At 40.9% G+C, this 25101-nt stretch overlaps 1 protein-coding gene across 1 annotated transcript in view; it reads left to right on the top strand.

Annotated features, from left to right (window-relative positions):
* Positions 1-17257, top strand: part of TOP2A (DNA topoisomerase II alpha) — a 28529-nt gene extending 11272 nt beyond the window's left edge. The window contains exons 20-35 of the mRNA XM_049636009.1: positions 1062-1210; positions 3012-3243; positions 3436-3570; positions 3699-3899; positions 4076-4271; positions 5801-5892; positions 5994-6158; positions 6290-6373; positions 7576-7758; positions 8096-8186; positions 13652-13804; positions 14039-14165; positions 14285-14328; positions 14716-14856; positions 15415-15614; positions 16157-17257. Coding sequence (XP_049491966.1) covers positions 1062-1210; positions 3012-3243; positions 3436-3570; positions 3699-3899; positions 4076-4271; positions 5801-5892; positions 5994-6158; positions 6290-6373; positions 7576-7758; positions 8096-8186; positions 13652-13804; positions 14039-14165; positions 14285-14328; positions 14716-14856; positions 15415-15614; positions 16157-16285 — 2322 coding nt within the window. The 3' untranslated portion in view covers positions 16286-17257. The remainder of the gene's footprint in view (positions 1-1061; positions 1211-3011; positions 3244-3435; positions 3571-3698; positions 3900-4075; positions 4272-5800; positions 5893-5993; positions 6159-6289; positions 6374-7575; positions 7759-8095; positions 8187-13651; positions 13805-14038; positions 14166-14284; positions 14329-14715; positions 14857-15414; positions 15615-16156) is intronic.
* Positions 17258-25101: the final 7844 nt, after the last annotated feature.

Genomic DNA, 25101 nt, shown 5'->3' with positions numbered 1-25101 from the left:
TCCTCCCAGTTGTTAACTTTGGTTATCCCTGTCAATTGAAAAGGACAACTGTTCAATTTTTTATATGTCTGAATTGTTTGACTTTACACAAACATATTCCTTTTTATAGATTTTGTGATTAAATTCCATTTTTGCATTCACCATATGTATACATATTTTTAATGTTATTAGTTTTTGAGAGAGCAAGCAGGTGAGGGGCGGGGTGGTAGGGGAAAGCCATGGAAAGAGGATCCGAAGCCCTCTCTACACTGACAGCAGCGAGCCTAATGCAGGGCTGGAACTCACAAGCCATGAGATCATGACCTCTCCTGAAGTTGGACACTCAACCCAGGCACCCATGCATTCAATGTTTTATTTATTCTTGAGAGAGAAACAGAGGCAGAGCATGAGTTGGGGAGGGGCAGACAGAAAGGGAGGCACAGAATCCGAAAGCAGCCTCCAGGCTCTGAGCTGTCAGTACAGAGCATGATGCGGGGCTCAAACTAACGAGCCGCAAGACCATGACCTCAGCTGAAGTCAGATGCTTAACCAGCTGAGCTACCCACGTGCCACAGTTTCTAGTACTTTAAAATGTAATGATTGTCTTGCTTGTCACTTTTAATCAAAATGTTCACACAACAAACATTTGTTGAATGCTTACCATGCACCAGGTATATATTTAAAAATCAAATATGTTCTTTACTTCAAAGTATAATCACAATTTAACCAGAGGACCAACACGCATTCACGCAACTACAGAATAAAGTGATGCATACTAGAATAGAAATGAGCAAAGTGTTGTAACACAAAGGTGGAAATATTTCATTCTGCTGACGCTGAAGAGAAGAGCTATGCCTTCAAGGTTAAGTAGGACTTGATAAAAACTATTAGAAGGCAAGAGCCCTCAACTTGGAGCCAGAAGTCTTAGGTTTAGGTACATCTGCCATGTATTTATCTGGGAAGAATCAATAAACATCTATGCCTCATAAAACTGTACACAATTATAGTGAGGTTTAGTTATAATGATATTTTTATTATTAAGAGCCTACAGATCGGATTAATGAATCTTTTTCCACCTCCAGATGTCACTAATGATGACCATTATCAATTTGGCTCAGAATTTTGTGGGTAGCAATAATCTGAACCTCTTGCAACCCATTGGTCAGTTTGGTACCAGGCTGCATGGTGGTAAGGATTCTGCTAGTCCTCGATACATCTTCACAATGCTCAGGTGGGTATGCTTTCAATTTCTAGTGAATTGCCATTTCTAATTTTGAAATAATTAGTTGGCCAAAAATATATAAATTCAGTTAATCAGAAAATGTGCTTTAGATGTAAATGCTTAGAGTATTAATTTTTTTTTAACTAGCTCATTAAAGTTTAATTATGCTACTCTTTATGATCAGTAGAAAGTCTAAATTCTATTTCAGTTTGACGGCCATGCCTTTGAGTTTCTTAGTTGTTTCCTTGCCAAACTAAATGTTTTTACTTCCGTCTCTTATGTTTTCTTCTCTTTCATCCTATTGAGCAGTGGTTCTCAACCAGGATAGATTTTTGCACTGCCACCCCATCTCCCAGAAGACATAGTAGTGTCTGGAGACATTTTTGATTGTCATGACTAGGGCAGCTGTGCTACATCTAGAAGGCAGTGGCCAGAGATACACCCTATGATGCATAGGACAGTCCCCCACAGCAAAAAATAATCTGACCCATAATGTCAATGCTCAGGTTGAAAAACCGTGCTGTGGACTTGGAGTCAGAGTAAAGAGTTTAATTCCTCTGAAATACCACAGCTGAAATCTTACTTCCTTTCTAAGTCTATGGAAAGTACACTATGAATGGTCGATTTTCAGCTGTCACCTTATTTAACCTTCCAGCAGCATTGGATACTTAATCACTTCACCCTCCTTGAAACTCTTCTTTATTTGGACTCTAAAACACTAGACTGTTGGCTTTCCTCATTCGTCTTCTTGGCTGGTCTTTCTCATCTTCCCAGCCTCTAACTTCTGGCCTGCCCCCAAAGCTCCTTCATTAGCTCTCTTTCCACTAGCTATACTCAATTTCCTATCCATGGATGATAGCCCATCCATCTAGACTCACAGTCCCAACCTGAATCTCGTAGAGCTGCCTACCCTCTCAAAATTTACTTCTTGGATATCTTATAAGCATCTCAAACCGAAGTCCAAAACAAAATTCTTAGCCTTCCTGTCTCAGTAAATGGGATGCTATCGTTCTAATTCTCAGACTAAAAACCTTGTAGTCACCTTTTTTCACATTGGTATCCAATTCATCAGCAAATCCTATGGGTTTTGCATTAGAAAAATACTAAGGCATTCTGTTTACCTAAAGTATTTTAATATAGTCTACCATCCTTCTTTCATTCTTTATCCTTCATTCTTCATCCTTATAGTAGCCAGTTGATTTTTTTTAAATAGGCCACTCTGGTTCAGAACCTTCCAACTGCTTCGTTTAGAGCAAAATCTAAAGGACCTACATGATCTATGTGCCCACTCCCCATATGGTTTGATTCTATCTCATACTATTGCTGTTCCGAACACACCTGGCCTCTGCCTATACACAAATGTGCCAAGCACACCTTTCAGGACCTTTAACTTACTGGTCCCTCTGCTTACACTACTCCTTCTCCAGATAACCGCATGATGGCTCATTCTCTCAATTTCTTCTCTGCTCTAATATTATCCTTTCAGAACGTGTGACCGTTCCTTAGCACACTCAATCACTTTTACCTACTTTTTCTTTGTTCTTAGCATTTACCCCACCACCTGACAAAATGTATGTGCATTGTCTATCTCCCTGTAGTAGACTGTGAGCTCCTTAGAGACTTTATGTCTGCAGTGCCTAGCACATACAAAGCGCTCAATAAATACTGTTAAACAATTACTAGTCAGCAATTAAAGCCAAGGTAATATGGAAGGTTTTATGCATAGATATGAGACAATACTTGTCCTTCACAAGTTAAGTATCAAAGCCAGTATTTTTATAAAATAACATTCTTTGATTGTTTTCTTTAGCCCTTTGGCTCGGTTGTTATTTCCACCAAAAGATGATCATACATTAAAGTTTTTATATGATGACAATCAACGTGTTGAACCTGAATGGTACATCCCTATTATACCCATGGTGCTGATAAATGGTGCTGAAGGAATCGGTACTGGGTGGTCCTGCAAAATCCCGAACTTTGATATTCGTGAAGTTGTAAATAATATCAGGCGTCTGATGGATGGAGAAGAACCTTTGCCAATGGTAAGTATTCTGTGTGTATCAGGATCCTTCGTTTTCATCTGGTTTCAGTTCATCAGGCTATATGGTTAAAGAGGACACATAAAATTTATTTCATACTTTAATATTCATTAGATTTATTGTTTAATGCTGTGGGGATTTCTGTTTTTAGTGTCACATTTAGAAAACCTGTTCTTCTTTAAAATACCAATTTAGCTTCCGAGTTACAAGAACTTCAGGGGTACGATTGAAGAGCTGGCTCCAAATCAATATGTGATTAGTGGTGAAGTGGCTATTCTTAATTCCACAACCATTGAAATCTCAGAACTTCCCATCAGAACATGGACCCAAGTACGTAACTGTGGGTTTTTTTTCTTTGATTTTTATGATCAAGGAAACACTTTGTACTACAGCTTGTTAAATACTCATAAGCCTGTGTTTTAGACACTTAACAAAAAGATTATTCTATCTTTCTTTAGACATATAAAGAACAGGTTCTAGAACCCATGTTGAATGGCACTGAGAAGACACCACCTCTCATAACCGATTATAGGGAATACCATACAGACACCACTGTGAAGTTTGTTGTGAAGATGACTGAAGAGAAATTGGCAGAGGCAGAGAGAGTGGGACTACACAAAGTCTTCAAACTCCAGACTAGTCTCACATGCAACTCTATGGTATGTCTTATTTTATGAGAGATCCATATGTTTCGATTTGTATTAAAGATCCACCAGTTTTAAAAGGATATCCTAGAATACTTTTATATTTCCGAAGAATAAATTCATTTCTCTAAAACCATTAAAGTTTAGCCAATTTATCTGTTCTTGTCTCTAATCTTGTTTTTCTTTTCTAGGTGCTTTTTGACCATGTAGGATGTTTAAAGAAATATGACACAGTGTTGGATATTCTAAGAGACTTCTTTGAACTCAGGCTTAAGTATTATGGATTAAGAAAAGAATGGCTACTAGGAATGCTTGGTGCTGAATCTGCTAAACTGAACAATCAGGCTCGCTTTATCTTAGAGAAAATAGATGGCAAAATAATCATTGGTATGTTTTTGGAATAATAACTGTCTATACAATTATGCCAAACTTTAAACATTTTTAGAGAGAATAATAGTGGGGAGGGAGGGCAAAATCCATTTAGTTCAGCTGGTTACTTATACAAGCATTTATTTTAAATACCTAGGCATTTATAGTTTGAAAAAGATAGCTCTTCTTAGACTATCTTGAGAAATCAATATTTAGTTGACATTTAGAATAGAGAGCTAGAAAAAGTACCTGTGTAAAGAGAAGAGAAGTTAGGTCTGTCTGATAGGGAAAAAAAGAGACTAGAAGGAAGCTTATAAATGGCTTATATTACAAGTAAATTGTGTACTGAAGACTGAGTTATGTCTCAGAAAAAAATTTTTTTAAAAGACCTTCTAGAAGCACCTAAGTCAGGGTTTAAGTAACCAGGAAGTAAACAGTTTTGATAAAAGCTGGAGTATAAGGAAGGTTAAAAGAAATAGCTCAACCCTGTCCAGGGCTAAGTAGGAAAGCTAGGTAACTAACTTATGGGTTATAGGAGCAAGTCCCAAAACATGGCAACATGAGTTCCTTGTGATCACAGAATAATTTTCTGGTGGTACACAAAAATGTTTAACTTCATAGTTAAATGTTCAATTTCATGAATATCTTTAAAACTAATAACATTAACTGTCAGCTCCCTAATTTCATAAGACTGTTGCTTAAGGCGAGGCTAAAATGAGTAATATTGGACATGACTCAAAGAAAACTAAAAGTAAAGGTTGTATTTAGATGAAATAATGTGACTATCCAGTCTTCTTGAGTATAAAAATGTAGAGGGCCTAAACATGTAATCTGTATCAAATTAATAAAATATGGCACTCAGAAATTCATTCTGAAATATCAGTAGCTAGTAATTCAATATCCCTCAAAGAGTAATAAATTGGCTGCAATAGTCCTTGGAAGAGAAAAAGGAAATGGATGCAGCATGGAGAAACCAATGGTTGGGTTGGTGGCACTAAAAACTTGCCCAACGAAATGTTGAAACGTTAATAAGGGAGTATAATTGACGTAGAGACTTATCAGAAATAAAGGTATGATTGTCTTCTATTCTTTTAAGAGTTATGATGGGGCGCCTGGGTGGCTCAGTCGGTTGAGCGTCTGACTTCAGCTCAGGTCACAATCTCACGGTCCGTGAGTTCGAGCCCCGCGTCGGGCTCTGGGCTGATGGCTCAGAGCCTGGAGCCTGCTTCCGATTCTGTGTCTCCCTCTCTCTCTGCCCCTCCCCCGTTCATGCTCTGTTTCTCTCTGTCTCAAAAATAAATAAAACGTTAAAAAAATTAAAAAAAAAAAAAGAGTTATGATTAGGTTAACAGTCTCATACATGATTTGACTGCCTGCCTTGTGGTAATTTACATCCACAGTGGTTTGGGGAGAAGACTTCTCTCTATACCAGGATATACAAATTTATGTAAGACAAAGACCATTTAATTTTTAGTTTTAATCTTTTGAATTAATATGGTACAACTCATGCTCAAACCCATTATCTATGTTTACTTTTATTTTAATAGAAAATAAGCCAAAGAAGGAATTAATTAAAGTTCTGATTCAGAGGGGTTATGATTCTGATCCTGTGAAGGCTTGGAAAGAAGCCCAGCAAAAGGTAATCTCTTGGTTAGCATTTTTCTATGTTATCAAAGACTGTGTATAATCTGTCTCTGTTTCACATGTCCTGTTAAAGCTACATTTTAATTCCTCCTTTAGGTACCAGATGAAGAAGAAAATGAAGAGAGTGACAATGAAAATGAAGCCGAAAAGGGTGACTCTGTAAAAGATTCTGGACCAACCTTCAACTACCTTCTTGATATGCCTCTTTGGTATCTCACCAAGGAAAAGAAGGATGAACTGTGCAAGCTGAGAAATGAAAAAGTGAGTTATTGGTAGAGGGTACATGTCGCTTAGTTGTTTTAGTAGTGAAAGTAAAAACTGCTTCATGAAAATTATGTGCTATTTATTTATGCCCATAAATTAACTCTTAATTTTCTGACTATCTTATGAAGGAACAAGAGCTAGAAACATTAAAGAGAAAGAGTCCATCAGATTTGTGGAAAGAAGACCTAGCTGCTTTTATTGAAGAGCTGGAGGTGTGTCGTTTATAATGTCTGCGTTAGAGTTTTTGTTTTATTTTTTTAATTATTTTTAAGGTTATTTATTTGTTTTTGAGAGAGCGAGAGCGAGCATGGGAGAGGGGCAGAGAGAGGCGGGGAGAGAGAGAATCCCAAGCAGGCTTTGCACTGTCAGCACAGAGCCCGATGTGGGGCTCAAACTCACAAACTGCAAGATCTTGACCAGACCGAATCAAGAGTCAGACGCTTAACAGATTGAGCCACCCAGGTGCCCCAAGAGTTATTATTAATGAAATAGTACATTCCAGCAGTATACCTCTTTGTCAAGAAATTTCACAATTGGCAAATAGAAAGGATATAAGAGGCATAAGGAAACATTCCAAGATAACACATAAAAGAACGGATTGTTAGGATAAAGTAAATGATACTGGGAAGCATACTACCTAGAAGGTTTTGGACAAAGAGAGCAAAGGGCAAGAGCTGATTTCTGACTTATTGAAACTGAGAAGATAAAGAATTTAAATGTGTAAGAAGACCAACCCAGTCCCCCAAGTCAATCTAAAAGGACAAAGATACTTACCTTCAGGATTAGCTAATCAGTTTCAGAAGATACTTTGTTACCTAAATCTCACTAATTTGCTTTGTTTTCCAATATTATTTTAAGATAAGAAAAGCATTTCATAAACTAAGTTATAATGCTTACCATGCAGTTTTATATTATTACACTTAGGTATGGATGTACAAGTAGAGTTCCACCCTTTCTCACTTCTTATTTAAGTTTACAAATATGTATATATGTACCTATGTATTTTATCCCTAACCCAGTTTCCCCTTTTTATCGTCAGCAGTTTAAATGGTGGAATCAAGAGTAGAACCCAATCTTCTGTCTCCACACTTGTCAAAGTGGGCCTTAGTTATATATTCACTATTATTGGTGATATACTTAGTTGTATAGTTTATCACAAATTTACCTTAAGATGTGGGGTGCCTGGCTGGCTCAGTCAGAAGAACATGTGACTCTTGATCTTGAAGTCCTGAGTTCAAGCCCCACACTGGATTTAGAGATTGCATACATACATAAAATTTTTAAAAATTTTTATATTAAGATGTACAGATTGAAATCAGTTTGACTGTTGCCTTTTATTCTATTCCTATAACTAGCCTAGATTTTGTATTGTCTTTGTTGGCTTATAAACTTGCTTTCTTTTACCCCTTTGTAGGCTGTTGAAACAAAGGAAAAACAAGAAGAACAAATAGGACTCCCTGGGAAAGGGGGGAAAGCAAAGGGGAAAAAAATACAGATGGCTGAAGTTTTGCCTTCTCCATGTGGGAAAAGAGTCATCCCCCGAGTGACCATAGAGATGAAAGCAGAGGCAGAAAAGAAAATTAAAAAGAAAATTAAGGTAATACTCTTGAAAAGTTATACACTAAAATACTTGAAACCTATTTCAACTTAAAATTGAATAAATGATATTATAAAATTTCTAAGCCCATAGTTTGTAAGTTATCCTATATTTAATCAAAACTTGTCTTTCCTGTGAACCTAATTTTTTTTTTTTTTTTTTGGTGTTTAAGTATCTTGAAAAAGTCATGCCCATACCTTTATTCATAGCTCTTAACCAAAACTTAAAGAAAAAAATCACTCTTTGACCAGATATATATTTGTATATTTGACGTTACATTATTCCAAATAATAAGTTGACAGAACTTGACCATCTTTGTCTTGCTCTCTCTTATTAGAGTGAAAACACTGAAGGGAGCCCTCAAGAGGATGGTATGGAACTAGAAGGTCTGAAACAAAGGTTGGAGAAGAAACAGAAAAGAGAGCCAGGTATTAAAACATTTTAAGTAAAATTATAGAGTTGAGATTAAATTTTGTCTGTTACCTAGTATATTCTGCATACATGTTCAGTACTAACATGATGGAGGACTATGTCTGAAGTTTACTTGAACCTCCCTAACACTGTCCTTGGATTTGATTTATTTTAGAAGAGATCATTTTGAAATAATTCGTTAATTTGGCAACTTGAATTCCTTAGTTGGGAATCTAAAGAAAACACACTCAGTTTATTAGATTTCACTTTCTAGCCAGTTAAAAGGCCTTGATGTATATTATATAAAGCTTCTTGAGAACAGTGAGCACATCTTAGTCATGTTTGTATTACCCCTATAGTTGAATACCATATAACCATGTCTGGGTTATAAGTAGCACCCAGTAAATTAAATTTAAGAATTTTACTACACAGGGACGCCTGGGTGGCTCAGTTGGTTAAGTGTCCGGCTTAGGCTCAGGTCATGTCACAGTTTGTGGGTTCGAGCCCCTCATTGGGCTCTGTGCTGACAGCGCAGACCCTGGAGCCTGCTTCAGATTCTGTGTCTTCCCCCCGCCCCCCCCCACCCCTCTCTCTGCCCCTTCCCAGCTTGTGCGCGCTCACTCTCTCTCTCTCTCTCTCAAAAATAAATATTTTTTAAAAAAGAATTTTACTAGCCATTTGATTATGCCCTCACTGAGTATCTACTTTTTTTAACTTCTTCATTAAGATATTCACATACCAGGGGCGCCTGGTGGCTCAGTCGGTTAAGTGACCGACTTCAGCTCAGGTCATGATCTCACAGTTTGTGGGTTCGAGCCCCACGTCGGGCTCTGTGCTGACAGCTTGGAGCCTGGAGCCTGCTTCAGATTCTGTGTCGCCCTCTCTCTCTGTTCCTCCCCCGCTCACACTCTCTCTCTCTCTCAAAAATAAATAAAGATTTAAAAAAATTAAGAAAAAAAAATTCACATATCAAATTCATCCATTTAAAGTATACCTTCAATCATTTCAGTATACTCAACAGTTTTAAAACACTTTTTTGTCCCAAAAAGAAACACTTTACCCATTAATGGTCACTCTCTCTGTTTCCTCCCAATTTCCCCTCCCCCTATGCAATCATTAATCTACTTTGTGTCTCTAGATTTACTTACTCTGGACATTTCATATGAATGGAATCATATATACGTGGTCTATTGTGCCTGGCTTTTTTCACTTAGCATACTTACAAGGGTGGTCCATGTAGTAACATGTATCAATACTTCATTCTTTTTTATTGCCAAATAGTATTTCACAGTATGGATATACATTTTATTTGTTCATTGGTTGATAGGTATCTGGCTTGTTTCCACTTTTTGGGTATTGTGAACACTGCTATGAACATTCACATATAAGTATTTATGTGGACTTCATGGGTTTGTTTGTTTGTTTTTTTTTTATTTTTTTTTTTTATTTTTATTTCTTTTTTTTATCGGGGGAGGGGCAGAGAGAGAGGGAGACACAGAATCGGAAACAGGCTCCAGGCTCCGAGCCATCAGCCCAGAGCCTGACACGGGGCTCGAACTCACGGACCGCGAGATCGTGACCTGGCTGAAGTCAGACGCTTAACCGACTGCGCCACCCAGGCGCCCCGGGTTTGTTTGTTTTTAAGTAGGCTCCACGCTGGGTGTGGAGCCCAACCCAGGGGCTTGTACTCACGACTCTGACATCAAGAACTGAGCTGAGATCAGGAGTCAGGTGCTTAACTGACTGAGCCACCCAGGTGCCCCCGTGGACTTAATGTTTTGATTTCTTTTGGATAGATACGTAGGAGTGGAATTGTGTGGGGTGATAGGATTTTTTATGTTTAACATTTTGAAGAACCCTCTGCACTGTTTTTCAGAGCAGCTGCACCATTTTACATTCCTTCCAGCAATGTAGAAGGGTTCCAGTTTCTCCACATCTTCACCAACACTGTTAATTCATTGTCACTCTTTTTCATTCTAGCCATGCTAGTGGATATGAAGTGGTTATCTCACTGTGGTTTTGGTTTGCATTTCCCTATTAGCTAATGATTGAGTTGAGTATCTTTTCATGTTGCTTGTTGGCCTTTTATATTTCTTTGGAAAAATACCTATTCAGACCCTTGGCCCATTTTTTAAAAATCTTTTTTCTTAATGTTTATTGAGAGAGAGAGGGAGACCCAGAATCTGAAATAGGCTCCAGGCTCTGAGCTGTCAGCACAGAGCCCACCTAGGGGCTCAAACTCCCCGCAAGATCATGACCTGAGCCGAAGTTGGATGCCCAACCGACTGAACCACCTAAGCGCCCCTTTATTTTTATTAAAAAAAATTTTTTTTTAATGTTTATTTATTTTTGAGAGAGACAGAGCGCGAGCAGGGGAGGGGCAGAGAGAGAAAGGGAGACACAGAATCTGAAGCAGGCTCCAGGCTTTGAGCTGTCAGCACAGAGCCCAACACGGGGCTCGAACTCACGAACTGCAAGAACAGGACCTGAGCCCGAATTCAGTTGCTTAACTGACTGAACCACCCAGGCACCCACCCCCAAAAAATTTTTTTTAATGTTTATTTATTTTTGAGAGAGAGAGAGTGCGACAGAGTGTGGGGGTGGGGTGGGGGGCAGAGTGAGAGAGAGACACAGAATCTGAAGCAGGCTCAAGGCTCTGTGCTGTTAGCACAGAGCCCTATGTGGGGCTCAAACTCACGAACTGCCATATCATGACCTGAGCTAAAGTCCAACACTTAACTGACTGAGCCACCCAGGCAGCCCGCCCATTTTTTTAATTGAGTTGTCTTTTGTTGTTGTTGAGTTTATTGTAAGATTTCTTTATGTATTCTAGATGCCAGTCCTTTATCAGATACATAATTCTCAAATATTTTCTCCTATAGATTATTTTTTTTATTTTCTTGATGATGTCCTTTGAAGTACACGTTTTGGTTTTTTTTTTAACTTTTCAACCTCTAAGAACAGTTATTCTATTTTTTTAAATTTAATTTATTTTTTTAATTTACATACAAGTTAGTTGGCATAGAGTGCAACAATGATTTCAGGAGTAGATTCCTTAATGCCTCTTACCCATTTAGCCCATCCCCCCTTCCACAACCCCTCCAGTAACCCTCTGTTTGTTCTCCATATTTAACAGTCTCTTATGTTTTGTCCTCCTCCCTGTTTTTATATTAGTTTTGCTTCCCTTCCCTTATGTTCATCTGTTTTGTATCTTAAAGTCCTCATATGATATTTGTCTTTTTCCAACTAATTTCACTTAGCATAATACCTTCTCGTTCCATCCTCATAGTTGCAAATGGCAAGATTTCATTCTTTTTGATTGCCAAGTAAGACTCGGTGTGTGTGTGTGTGTACCACATCTTCTTTATCCATTCATCCATCGATGGACATTTGGGCTCTTTCCATACTTTGCCTATTGCTGATAGGAAGCACAAGTTTTTAATTGTGATGAAATCTAAGTTATCTTCTTTTTTTCCTTTTGTTGCTTGTGTTTTTGGTATCATATCTAATCTTTTGCCAAGTCCACGGTCATGAAGATTCACCCCTATGTTTTCTTCTAAGAGTTTTAGTTTTAGCTCTTACTTTTAGGTCTCTGATGAATTGTGAATTAATTTTTGTATGTGGCATTAGGAAGGAGTCCAACTTCATTCTTTTGCATGTGGATATCCAGTTGTCCCAGCACCATATTGAAAAACCTTTTTTCCCTATTAAATTATCTTCACCCTTGTCAAAAATCAGTCATAAATATTAAGGTTTATTTATGGATTCTCAACTCAATTCCATTGATTGATCTGTAAATCTAACCTTGACTGTCTACTTTTTTTTTACTTTGAGATAGCATGTGCGAGAGGGGGAGAGAGGCAGAGAGAGAGAGAATCTCAAGCAGGCTCCATGCTCAGTGTGGAGCCCGATATGGGGCTCAATCCCACAACCTGAGCATGACCTGAGCCAAAATCAAGATTCAGACACTCAACCAACTAAGCCACCCAGGCGCCCCAAATATCTACTTTTAATAGATAATGTGTGCTCAGTTCTGTGGGGAATGAAAAGATGAATAAAACAGATGAAAACATCTTAGTATCAAACTAAAGAAGTAATAAAAGCATGCCAAATTGTGCAAAATTATATTAACTTTAAACCTAGCTAGCAGTCGGTTAGCATATAAAACCAATGAATCAGTTGAATGTTTTGAGCATTCATGTTCCCATTACTCTCAAATAATGTGAGGGCACAAGAAGTGGGAGAGCATGGTGTTTACCTTCAAGAGGTTTATCAAGAAAGTTAAAGCAATATATACTAGCCATTGTAGGAACTGAGAGAAAGGCGAGATCAGTGTGGGTGCATGTACATTGTAGAGGCTTTGTGAGAGAGGTAAAACTTGGGTTACAGTCCTGAAGAGTGGATAAGATTTAGGTATTCTAGATTAGGAAAAGAAAAATGGGCATATAATATGCATGGGACAATGAAAAGACCTCCTCAACGGGGGCCGAGGGGCACGCTCATATTGGGAAATAGTAAAAAAACAGAACAAAAAAACTTAAACTAGATGACAGAGAGATAGAAAACCAGATTGTTGGAGGATGCTGGATAAGATTAGATTCAACTAGGAAATCTGACGTAGATAGGTATACTGACAAGAATATGAAGGATGGTATAAGATCAGTGAGGGTGCTGCCCTTCTCCTCTTTGGGCCAGGACTGGTGACTTTAAACCTCCTTACTCGGCAGTTAAACACCCTCAAGGTTTCATCCTAGCCATTTTCTGTTTGAATTGTCTCCCTTGCCTTGACTTCAACAATAACCTTCTGTTGATCTTGCATCTATTCTTGCCCCTTTCCAATCACTACCCTGCAACCTGAGAGAACTTTTTAAAACTCAAATCTGGTTATATTGGTTCCCTGTTTAAAACAAAATCCTTGGGGTTCCTGAATGGCTTAATCCGTAGAGCATGCAACTCTTGATCTTGAGGTCATGGGTTCAAGCCCCACATTGGATGTACAGCTTACTTAAGTAATAAATAAAAATTTAAAAATGTAAAGGCTTAACAAGACCAGCCTCTCTCCCTGCAACTTCTGTTTTCTAGCCATAATGGATTTCTTTCATTTTCCTAAATGTACTGTTTTCCCCACAGGTCCTTTGTACATGCTATTTTCTGCACTGTAATATTTCATTACCCACTTGCCTTCAACTAGTTCATTCTAAACTTGAGGTCTCAGCTGAAGCATTTCTTGGAACAGTCTTCTTATTTAAATACATACACACATGCCTCATACCCTACATAGACACATTATATTTATTTATGGGATTAGATGACCAAGCTATATAAGCTCGATAGGAAGAGGGACTATATCCGTTTCCATTCACCGTTGTATTCTCAATACTAGCACAGAGCTCAATAAATACTTGAAAGATGAATAGATGGTAGATGGAGAAAAGTGTGGCTAAGAATATATGAAAGTGGTTAATTCCTATCTCCCTTCTAGGTACCAAGACAAAGAAGCAAACTACGTTGCCATTTAAACCAGTCAAAAAAGGAAAGAAGAGAAACCCCTGGTCTGATTCAGAATCAGATATGAGCAGTAATGAAAGTGACTTTGATGTTCCCCCACGAGAGATAGAGCCACGGAGAGCAGCAAGTAAGCACAAGCGAACAACATGCTAGATATGTTGCAAGATCTGGGCCAGTGTATTTCAGGGCACAAATCCCAGAAATTATTATATACTAGAGCAGTAATTACTAAGTTTTTAAAAAACTACAGCATCTTTTAGGATATTAAACTAAAGCTTAAATCTTCATGAATTGTTATAGCAATCTGTGAATTACATATTTCTGTTCCCCTCTTTTATTCTTTGATGTATGTTTTTTATAGCAAAAACCAAATTTACAGTGGATTTGGATTCAGATGATGATTTCTCAGATTTTGATGAAAAAACTCAAGATGAGGATTTTGTCCCATCAGATGTTAGCCCAGTTAAGACCAAAACTTCCCCACCAGTGTAAGTATCTTCTCTAACATGAATCTTATCATCGTGATTGTTGTCAATAGTCAATGATACATTCTTTGACACATGTAGAATTGGTTGTCAGGATGTTGATGGTTTCTTCTTTATTCTAGACCTACTAACAAAGAACTGAAGCCACAGAAGAGTGCCACATCAGGTATGTATTTAATTAAAAATAGTGAGATGTCTGCTTCACTGGGGCACTTGGGTCTAGTGGGTTCTAATCTGGACTACGTTATCCGAGTCCTGCCTTGGAAGATAAATGTGGGTTCTTGTTAGCATTGCGTTGATGTTGTTCATTAGGGTTAGTTTTGCACAGAAACAGGTTCTATACTTAATATACTGAAAGTCATCACATGCTTGCTGGGTGCTAGAGGTACAAAAAATATCTGCTGATGAAGAATCCAGAAATTAGAACAAAGTTGTAAGAGTATGTTTTAAATATTCTAGAAAAGTCACAGACTTGGTATTTAAATGGGAACTCAGAGAAGGAAATGGATTTTTGTGTGTTGCTTATATGTGCTATTTTCCTTTCCATTTGAAGTAATGGACCTTGATGCTGGTGGTGCCAAGGACAGTGTACCACCTTCTCTAGATTCTCCGGCCGCTGATTTCTCAGCTGAAACTGAAATCATAAACCCTGTTTCTAAAAAGAAGGTAGCGGTGAAGAAGACAGCAGCAAAAAGTGAGCCTCAGTCTTTCAAAAGGGTTAATGTTAGGATTAAGAAGCTGGCTACCACAAATGAATTCAATTTTTTATTCCCAAAAATTACTATTAATATTGAAATTAAACCTTTCCCAAGTGAAAGCAAATATTTAGATCTTTGTGATCAAAACTGGTGGTCAGAAGGTCTAAAATCAGCATATATCTCAAAATGCCAGGTGTTATCTATCTCATTATCTATGACAGGGATAAGGTTTATAAACAGTTGCAAAGGTTTAATGTAAAACATACCTATAAAAAAATTAGATGCTGAGGCTCCTGGATGGCTCAGTTGGTTAAGTGTTCCACTCTTGATCTCAGCTCAGGTCTTGATCTCAGGGGCATGAGTTCAAGCCCCGCCTAGTAAAATAGGAGCCTACTTAAAAATACTTAAGAATAGTTTTGATTCTCTAATGTACTTTCAGCTCTATTAGATTTTTTCCTATGTTAAATGTAAGCATTCAACAGCTTGCTAAAGAAAGTCCACAGTAGAATAATCCATCTAGCGTGGACATGATGAATGCCTATGTTGACTTGCAGGTCAGTCTTCCACCTCCACTACAGGTGCCAAAAAAAGGGCTGCACCAAAAGGAACCAAAAAGGAGCCAGGCTTGAATTCTGATGTCTCTCAAAAGCCTGATCCTCCCAAAACCAAAAATCGCCGCAAAAGGAAGCCATCCACTTCTGATGATTCTGACTCTAATTTTGAGAAAATGATTTCTAAGACAGTCACAAGCAAGGTGAGTATTTATCCTAGTTCGTCTGTTTGCTATAGCTGTTTTAAAATGCATAATTAATTGGGGCGCCTGGGTGGCGCAGTCGGTTAAGCGTCCGATTTCAGCCAGGTCACGATCTCGCGGTCCGTGAGTTCGAGCCCCGCGTCAGGCTCTGGGCTGATGGCCCGGAGCCTGGAGCCTGTTTCCAATTCTGTGTCTCCCTCTCTCTCTGCCCCTCCCCCGTTCATGCTCTGTCTCTCTCTGTCCCAAAAATAAAAAAAAAAAAAACGTTGAAAAATAAAATGCATAATTAAGATTTGCTCTTAATCTGACACATTTTTTAAGAAAATAAATTTAAATCTCCTAATCCATTTAGCTTTTACTTACTGTATCACAGTTACATTTAAAAATATGCCACTTAGTCAATGAGAGACTAGCCTTAGATCTATTTCTTACTACTTATTAGAAGGTGGGAAACTTCTTGAATTATAGTCTGTTGATATAGTTTTTCCAGTGAAATGCTGTCAGACTAACATTGTGCAAATTACATGGACTTCCTCTTGTAGAAATCCAAGGGGGAGAGTGAGGATTTCCATCTGGACTTAGACTCAGCTGTGGCTCCTCGGGCCAAATCTGGACGGGCAAAGAAACCTATAAAGTACCTCGAAGAATCAGATGAAGATGATCTGTTCTAAAATGTGATTATTTTAAGTAATGGTCTTATTGAGCCCAAGACTGATTTTAGAGTTACCTGAATCCCTTAATTTCCTCCCTTCTGTATTTCATTTGGGGAAGGTAGTTTTAATGCCGAATCATCAAAGTGAAGTGTGTAAAGCCCAAGTATCCCTTCCCTTTTTATAATACTGTCTAAATAGTGACCACCTCATGGGCATTGTTTTCTTCTCTGCTTTGTCTATGTTTTGACTGTCTTTTCTTTTGTCTTTAGAATCTGATTTTAAATTCTTCTGGACTCTAGAGATAGTTGTGTGGTCACTTCAGCATAATACAGTTTACTGACCATTCATTAAGCTAAAATTGTTATAAAAGTGTCTATTCTGCCTCCTTTCAGTTTCCTACTTTCCGTAAATATGAGATAGAGCATGATTAATTCTGTTTTACCTTAAAATTTAGGTGATTTTCCATCAGATAGAACTTTATAGTTCTAATACAAATACTCCCCACTCAGCCTTTTATGTGCTGAATTTCGGCTCAAGCAATTACTCATATTCTTTATATCCTTTTGAATATTAGCAGAGGCTGAAGAAAACACCTTGGCTATGTCTGCATAACCTCAACACAGTCAATAGGATGAAGAAAATTAGACCATAAGTTATGTGACTATCTCAGCTCTTGACTTGTCCCCTTGGGCTGTCTCCAAGTCCAAATCTCCCAAAGAACAAATGTCTAGGGAGCACTGGATTGCAGAAAAGTGGAGGACAGCATTCAAAGATCTTCTATGAGTGCCATACTCAGCAGTGAGCAGTTATAACCACTTTGGGAAATCTCTATAATTTTCAACTTACAAACTTTTTAAGGCCTTTCTGCATTTTTACATGTTGTGTGACTTGAGTGGTGTTATCAATGTTTTTGTAAATATTTACTATGTTTTTCTATTTCACTTAATTTCAACAATTTTGTACTTTAATAAAATGTTCTAAACATTGCAACCCGTTGATTGATTGCCCCTTTGGGGGGGGGGGGGTGGGGCTTGCAATATACCCTTTACTTTACTCTAAAATATATCCCTCTTCACTTCCTTTTGAGAACTATTCTGATCATGTGCTGATGTACCGACCTAACAGCCCCTGGCCGTGTGGTAACAGGTCTAAGAGATAGGCATCATGACCTAACCAAAGCCAATCAGGTTTTTTCCTGGGATTTTATACATGGGTACAAAGTTCTTCCATCTCCTTCATACTCAGAAGGCCTTGGCCCTACATCAGTAAGTAGTTTCAAATATGCATGTCTTTTTTTTTTAATTCCTTTACAACTATTTTGATAATCGGGACAACTATTTGATGATCTCAATAAGGGCAACTGGCTAACCATTTAGAAAAAAGAGAAATGTTAGATAAATCCAATTCCTTCCTCACATCTTATACCAAAGTTAAGTTCAAACAGACAATATTTATTTAAATGTCAAAAGCAAAACCATTTAGAAATGTACCAGAAGAAAAGTAATCTTGAGTTACAGAGGGATATCCAAAACATATCCCCAAGGGTAGTGTTGACAAAGATCTGGAAAAATCCCTTTCATCAGAATCTGGGCAAAGAGGCCAAACTCTGTCTCAAAAACTCTCACTTTAAGAAATTTAGTTCAAAGGGCACCTGGTGGTTCAGTTGGTTAAGTGTCCAACTCTTGAATTCAGCTCAGGTTGTGATCTCACAGTTGTGGGTTCAATCCCCACATCAGGCTCTGTACTGACAGCATTGAATCTGCTTGGGATTCTCATCTCCCTCTCCCTCTGCCCTTCTGCTCAAGCGCACTCTCAAAAATAAACATTAAAAAAGTTAGGTCAAGAGAAGAATTGAAACATGCAAAACCATGTAAACACAGAAATACAGGAAATCTCAATATCCTAGTTACATAATGTTACAAATGCTACCATTAGGGGAGAGTGGGGCAAAGTACACAAAGGATCTCTGTTTCTCAAAACTACATATAAATCTACAATTACCTCAAGAAAAGCCACATGCAAAGATGTTTTTTAAAAAAGATGCTTATTGGGGCACCTGAGTGGCTCAGTCGGTTAAGCATCTGACTTCAGCTCAGGTCATTATCTTGCGTTCATGAGTTCGAGCCCTGCATCAGGCTCTGTGCTGACAGCTTTGGAGCCTGGAGTTGCTTCGGATTCTGTGTCTCCTCTCTCTCTTTGCCGCTCCCCTGCTCACACTCTGTCTCTCTCTCTCAAAAATAAATAATAAACATTTAAAAAAAAAAAAAAAGAATCTATAGATTCTATTTTTTAAAAAAAGATGCTTATTAAAATTTATGTAATAAAATTGAAAGTAACCTAAACGTCCAACGAACAGACTTCAGATAAAACAATTGGTTTAAACAAATTATGGTACAATGAGGAATACCAGGTACTCACTAACAATGATATATTTGGGGGGGGGGGGAGAAAAATATTGATTGACATGAAAAGACACCCAAGACCTTACTGAGTGAAGAAAGCAAGCAGATTACAAATCAGAGGTGAAGTCCCTGTCTGGTAAGTATGCATTTGTTTATAAAATAAATCAAAGAAAGCATATAAATCCTCTTTAAAAAGAAAAAGTCAGAAACCTTTACCTTTTAAAAGTGGAAGTTTGGGGCGCCTGGGTGGCTCAGTCGGTTAAGCGTCCGACTTCGGCTCAGGTCATGGTCTCGCGGTCCGTGAGTTCAAGCCCCGCGTTGGGCTCTGTGCTGACAGCTCAGAGCCTGGAGCCTGTTTCAGATTCTGTGTCTCCCTCTCTCTCTGACCCTCCCCCGTTCATGCTCTGTCTCTCTCTGTCTCGAAAATAATTAAACGTTAAAAAAATTTTTTTTTAAATAAAAAATTAAAAAAAATAAAAGTGGAAGTTTGTTCCCAGTAAAGCACTTGCTAACTAAAAGACTGAGTAAATACATCTCTTGACTATTCATTCTAGACATTCGAGAAGATAAAAATTCTAGTGCTAATAAACTTGGTCGTATACATCTAAACCCTTTATAGAATGTAATTATTTCTCCTACACAGGAAACATTGCTTAATAAATATTAAGCAATATTACATCAATTAGAATTACAAAAGAATACTTACTAGGAAAATAAGGGATTCAAAACTTGCATTAGTTGATATATAATACAATAAGCTTACTAAGCCTTTTTGTTCTTTTATTATATTTTTTTAGAGAGAGAGAGAAAAATCCCACTCAACCGAGCCACCCAGGTGTCCTATCCTTTTTGTTTTTTTTTAAATACATTGCATCCCACTGTTTTGCTGAAGGGGAATTTTTTAAGTGATTCCTAGCCATTTTTCCTAAAACCCAAAGACAAAATTTTTGCATGCATTTTTTACTTCTAGAGTGAGGGATATCTGTTCTGACCTATCCAGCACCTCTTTCCTCAGTAATTCCACTTTTGGAAGATTATTCTGAAGTCCAAAAAACAAAAAGTTTGTGTCCAAAAGCATTCATCGTGGCATTATTTACACTGGTGAAAAATGGAACAGAATAGGTGTACTGCAATGGAAGAATTGGTTAAACTGGTACACCCTTATCATGTATTACCAAGTCATTAAAAGTCATATTTTCCCAAAACATTTAATAGCACAGGAAAGTCATTGTGTTGGGTAGAGGGGGAAAAAAGATACAAAAACTATCCTGTATAATGCATCAAAACTCATTAAGTTATATTATAAAATGGTGCATTTCGCTGCGTGTAAACTATACAGCAACAAAATAGGAAAAGCTATCTTTTAGATAGTATGAAGCTCAAATATAAACCAGAGCTTCTCAAACTTGCACTTACAAATCCACTAGAGATCCTGTTAAACTGCAGATTCTGATTCAGTAGGCCTGGAGTGAGGTCTGAAGTTGCTACTAGTAATTTCCCCAAGTGATGTCAGTGCTGCTGTCTGGGGAGCCTACTTGGAAAAGCAAAGGTGTAGAGTACATATCAGTGCTCCTCTGTGTGTGTGTGTTCCCTGGACCGGCAGGATTAGCATGACCTGAGAGCTTGCTAGAAATTCAAATTATCAGGCCCACTCCAGAACTGGGTGATTTAAAAGCACCTGTTTTAAAAAGCGCTCCGTTAATTCTGATGCAAACTGAAGTTTGAGACCAAATGCTATGTGCGCTGAAAGGCCAACTGCAAGTTGCAGCAAACCGTCATCTGCTTTTCTTTGGATAATGAGATCTGGGTGATCTCATTTTCTTCTTTGCATCTTCCTATAGTTCACAAAAATAGTCAGTGTTACATGGTTTTATTCGAAATGAAAATAACTATAATTTTTTTTCAGGTTTTTAAAGTATTAAATGGGTTCCAGTTCTAAAATGATGCTGAACTTGTACCACGCCAGGAATCGATCTCAGGTGTTTCTTACCGATGGGCCGCCCGCACCATTGCAAATCTGAGGAGGGTGTCCGCAAGCTGTGTTGAAAAACTGTGTGGCGGTTAATTGTAGGTGTCAACTTGACTGGGTTAAGGATGCCCAGATAGCCTGTAAAATATTACTGAGTGTGTCTCTTAGGGTGTCTCCAGAACAAATTAGCATTTGAATCAGTAGACTGGGTAAAGATCACCATTACCAATGCGGATGGGCACCTTCCAATCCGTTTGGGCACCATCCAATCCGCCGAAAACCAAAATAGAACTGTTCAGCGGGTGGGGGCAGACCTGGGGGAACTAGTTTCTCTGAATCCCCACCTCCGCGGAGAAAGCCATTAAGTGGTGCAGATCTGCGACAATGAGGGTTAAATTCCCCTTTACTGGATGTAAGGACACCTACCGGGGAGAAAAGACTACATTTCCCAGCCTTCCTTGCGGAAGGTCATCCTGGCCAATGATAAGTGAGCAGTCGGTCACATGGCAGCTTCCGGGACTTTCTGAGAGAGCCGTTTTTGCACAAATTTGTCCCGCCTTCGTCCCTTCCTCCATCTGCTGCCTGGAATGCGGCGGAGGAGGAATGGTGGAGGACGAGGACCACACCCAGGGAGGAGTTTGGAAGGAGCCTGCACCCCCAAGGACTTTGAGGCCCAGAGCTGCCCCTCCTCCCTGAACAGCCCATCGCCCTCCTCCTTTTGTGTGAGAGGGAAACCAGCTTCTCTCTTGTTTAAGCCCCGGCTTAGTAGCTGTGCTGTTACAGCCGAACCTAATCTTAAATAATTATAGAGCCAAGGGAGGAGGGAAGGCCTGAAGGGGAAGCAGGTCCCCGTGAGTGATAAAACCGCAGAGCCTGAGGGGTCTATTGGGAACCACAGGCTGAGGGCGGGGAGAAGAGAGAGGAGCGGGGACAACCTGTGAACCTAAGGTCGCCTGTCCGGAGGATTTGCAGGCCTGGAAAGAGTTTGAAGGGTCAGACACTGTGTAGCGGAGGGGGGGAGGGGGAAGGGGGGAGGGGGGTGGCGGGGAATGCTCCAGAGTAATCAGAAGCCAACACAACCACGCGCATCTGACTCCCTCACCTTTCCCACCCAGGCCGAGGGGGAAGGTGAGGGAGGAATTTTACCATTAACCCGTTTTGGGGTTTTCATTTCTACCCAGGACTAGACATTCTGATTACCGATCTCAGACCAAATCGGCCACTTAAGTGATCACTAGCTTTAGAGGAGACCAGAGTTAGCAAATGAGGCAAAGTGAGCTCACCGTCTTGGGGCAGAGATGGTCTGCCCGGTCCGCAACCCTCCCACCCCAACCTTCACCCACCCAGCCTCTACCACGTGCCAGGAACTGTTCTAGGTGCTGACACGGGACAGTGAACAGGGCACCTCGTGGAGCATACATGCTAATGGAGGAGATGGGTGCTACACGGGATACAATTTTTAAGTAACCAAGTATGTTATGTAGTGATCAGTGCAAAGGAAATAAAGCTGAGAAAGGGGATAGGAAGTAGGGGGTTAAATTCCCATTAGGAAGGCTAGGGAAGGCCTCACTAAAAGGCAACATTTCTGTAAAGACTAAAAAATGTTAGAGGGGTTGGGATGCCTGGGTGGCTCAGTCGGTTGGGCGCCTCTTGATTTCAGCTCAGGTCATGATCTCACAGTTCGTGAATTCAAGCCCTGAGTCAGTGGGAGCCTGCTTGGGATTCTCTCGTTCTCTCTCTCTCTCTCCCTCATGCGCAGTCTCTCAAAATATATAAATGAACTTTAAAAAAAAATGTTAGAGGGGCACGGGGACAGAAAATACAGCCATGTGTTGATGATGTCACTTACTGGGTACAACCATGTAGTGCCTGCATATGTGTGTCCATGTGTGACAGAATGGGAATTGGCTCCCCAGCCCCCACAGGGTAGAGTGAAGTGTCTGGGACAGAGATTGAATATGAAACTGGGCAGGATGGGCCTCTCAGCCCAGCTCCAGACCTTAAGTATGGCCAAGAATGGGGCCATGTGTCACCAGCCCTGGGCAGCATCAGTGACACCTCCTCTCAGTCTGGACAGCGCTATCTGGGAAGGAGGACCGGCCCCGGAGATTGCACAGTCTCCTGTGTCTGGCCTGTGGCATCAGGGATTGTGGACAGCATGTGACCATGCTCCTGCCTCACCCTAGCCCACTACCTCTGCCATTTTCCATTCCCCAAAAGCAGACAGATCTGATGGGGTTTTTCCAGGCTGGGCCAGTGTCCCGACCCAGCAGGGGCTGTGAGGACAGGGCAGGGACCATTCCTGGACAGTCAGGAGAGATGAGGTGTGTCCCTGAGCCCCCATGGCTGGGGCTGGGGGTTGGGGGTCGGGGGTCGGGGAGCAGCTTTGTCAGGAGCAGGCAGAGGTGAGGGTTGGGAAAGTCAGCCATACCCCCACCCCACATCCTGTTTTTGGAATGTGGGGCCCCAGCATGTGCTTTCCTTTGGACTTTGTCCAAGGCAGTGTCTCCCCACCCAGGTCCACTCCCAAGGGAACCCTGCATGACAGTGGGGAGGGTTCCCCACCACATCCATCATTAACCGAGGGTTTTTCCAGGCTGGGCTGGACCCCTGAGCCAGCGTAGGTGAAGGGCACATTTCCCACCCCTCCCTGAAATCAGGCCAGGGGGTCCCTGTCAACACATGGAAAACTATACAGGCCCCCATGGCTGACGGGGAAAGGAAATGTCATGGAGGGGGAGGTTCTTGGCCTCCCCACTCAGAGAGGGGCAGGCGTGTCTGGGCCCACCAGACCCAACCAAAGCCCTGGGGATGGTCAGGCCCCGGAACACCACCTGGGAAGCCCAGCCAAGCTAGAGTGAGAACAGTTCCATGAGGGGCTTAAGCACATGGGCTCCCAACCCATCAAGCCAGGCATGAGACGGGAACTGGCTATTTACTTGCTGTGTGGGCAAGTGGCTTAGACCCTCCCAGTCTCAGCTTCCCTCCTGCCAGGGTCATCAAGAGGATGCAATGAGCTGATTTGTGTGATCGGCTCGGCGCAAGGCCTGGTCCAGAGCGGGTGTACAGGGGAAGGGGAATGGTGTGCGGGTGGGGCAGATTCCTAGAAAGGCCTAGAGGGGACAAACAAGATGTCTCAACCTGAGGGTGTCCCCTCCTCAGCCACTCAGATCACCACGCATCATCCTAACTCTTCCCCTAAGGGATAGCTTCTCCTGCCACCTAGAGTTGTAGAATGTGATTCAGAGCCTTACGAGGGCAGAGAAGTCCTTCTATTCATTTTTCACATTATAAAATAACATGCTTATTAGAATAAATCTGGAAATTATAGAAAAGCAGGAAGAAAGCAAAAGCTTTTATTTAACCACCAGTGCTGAACACTCTTGATGCCTTAATGGTTCCCATATGGGATTCTTTCCTGGGCACAGGTTGTCTTTGTTCTCCATAATATGGTTGGGACCTTAGCATTAAGATAAGGAAACTTGGGGGTCAGATAGCGCAGCCTCCTCAGCTGAAGAGCCAGGAGACCGGGCCCAGGAGAGCTCAGTGACTTGTCTAAGGCCAGTAGTGGCAGAGGTGGAACCAGATCTACTGAGATCTGCTGCCCCCAACGCTAGCACCAAACCCTCCTCCAGCCCTGAAGACTGCCTTCAAAGGTGACAGTCAGTTGCTAGTGGATCTAGGCCTTCCAGTTTGGGGGAGTCTGTTCCATGGGCTTCCGTAAAGTCCCCCTTCCTCAAAAGGGGTGTGGCTCTGGTTAACCCCCACCCCCATTTCCAGGAGACACAGCAGGTGGGATGGGGGGAGGGTGGGTAAGGGATAGAAAGGGAGGGCTGCAAAGCCCAGCAAGGGGCATGGCCTTGTGTCTGTTCCCAAGGGTGGAGCCAACCGACAGGGCCACCCTGTCCCTTTAAGAGAAGGGGGAGAGCAAGCCCCTCTCGGCTATTCTGTCCTGTCATCTATCCTGGCCAAACCCAAAAGGGAAAATGAAAGAGGCCCCGGGAGAGTAACAGGTCCCAGCCATCTCCCAGGATCCGTCCCTCAGCTCTAACACCTCAGCTCCAGCCACAGGGTGAGTGGGGTCAGGCTGGGGTCCGGTGGCACGGGGAGCCTGTGGGGCCTGTGTGAGTGTGTTGGAGAGGTTCTCCGGAGATGTGGGAGGCTGGAAGCAGAGGGACACCATGGAGGAGATCGGAGACGGCTGGGCCGCTCAGGAGTGGGATGGCAGGGGACCCCTAGAACAAGGGATAATGACAGAGTTATGGAACTCCCCATTCTGAGAGGAGTTCACTGCAGTAAGAAGGGCAGGAGAAATGGTGGGCAGAGAAGGAAGGAGGTGAGGTCCCTCTGGGTCTGCTGGCTCCCACCTCTCCCAGGTTAAGTTGGGTCTGGACTCCCCGGTTGGAGGTACCACGGTTGCCCATGGAAAGCATCCTTGGGCACGTAAGGGCACCGCTGGGCTT

The sequence above is a fragment of the Panthera uncia genome, chromosome E1 (assembly GCF_023721935.1).
Source record: "Panthera uncia isolate 11264 chromosome E1, Puncia_PCG_1.0, whole genome shotgun sequence".
NCBI classification, from domain to species: domain Eukaryota; kingdom Metazoa; phylum Chordata; class Mammalia; order Carnivora; family Felidae; genus Panthera; species Panthera uncia.
This window is presented reverse-complemented; position numbering and strand designations above follow the sequence as displayed.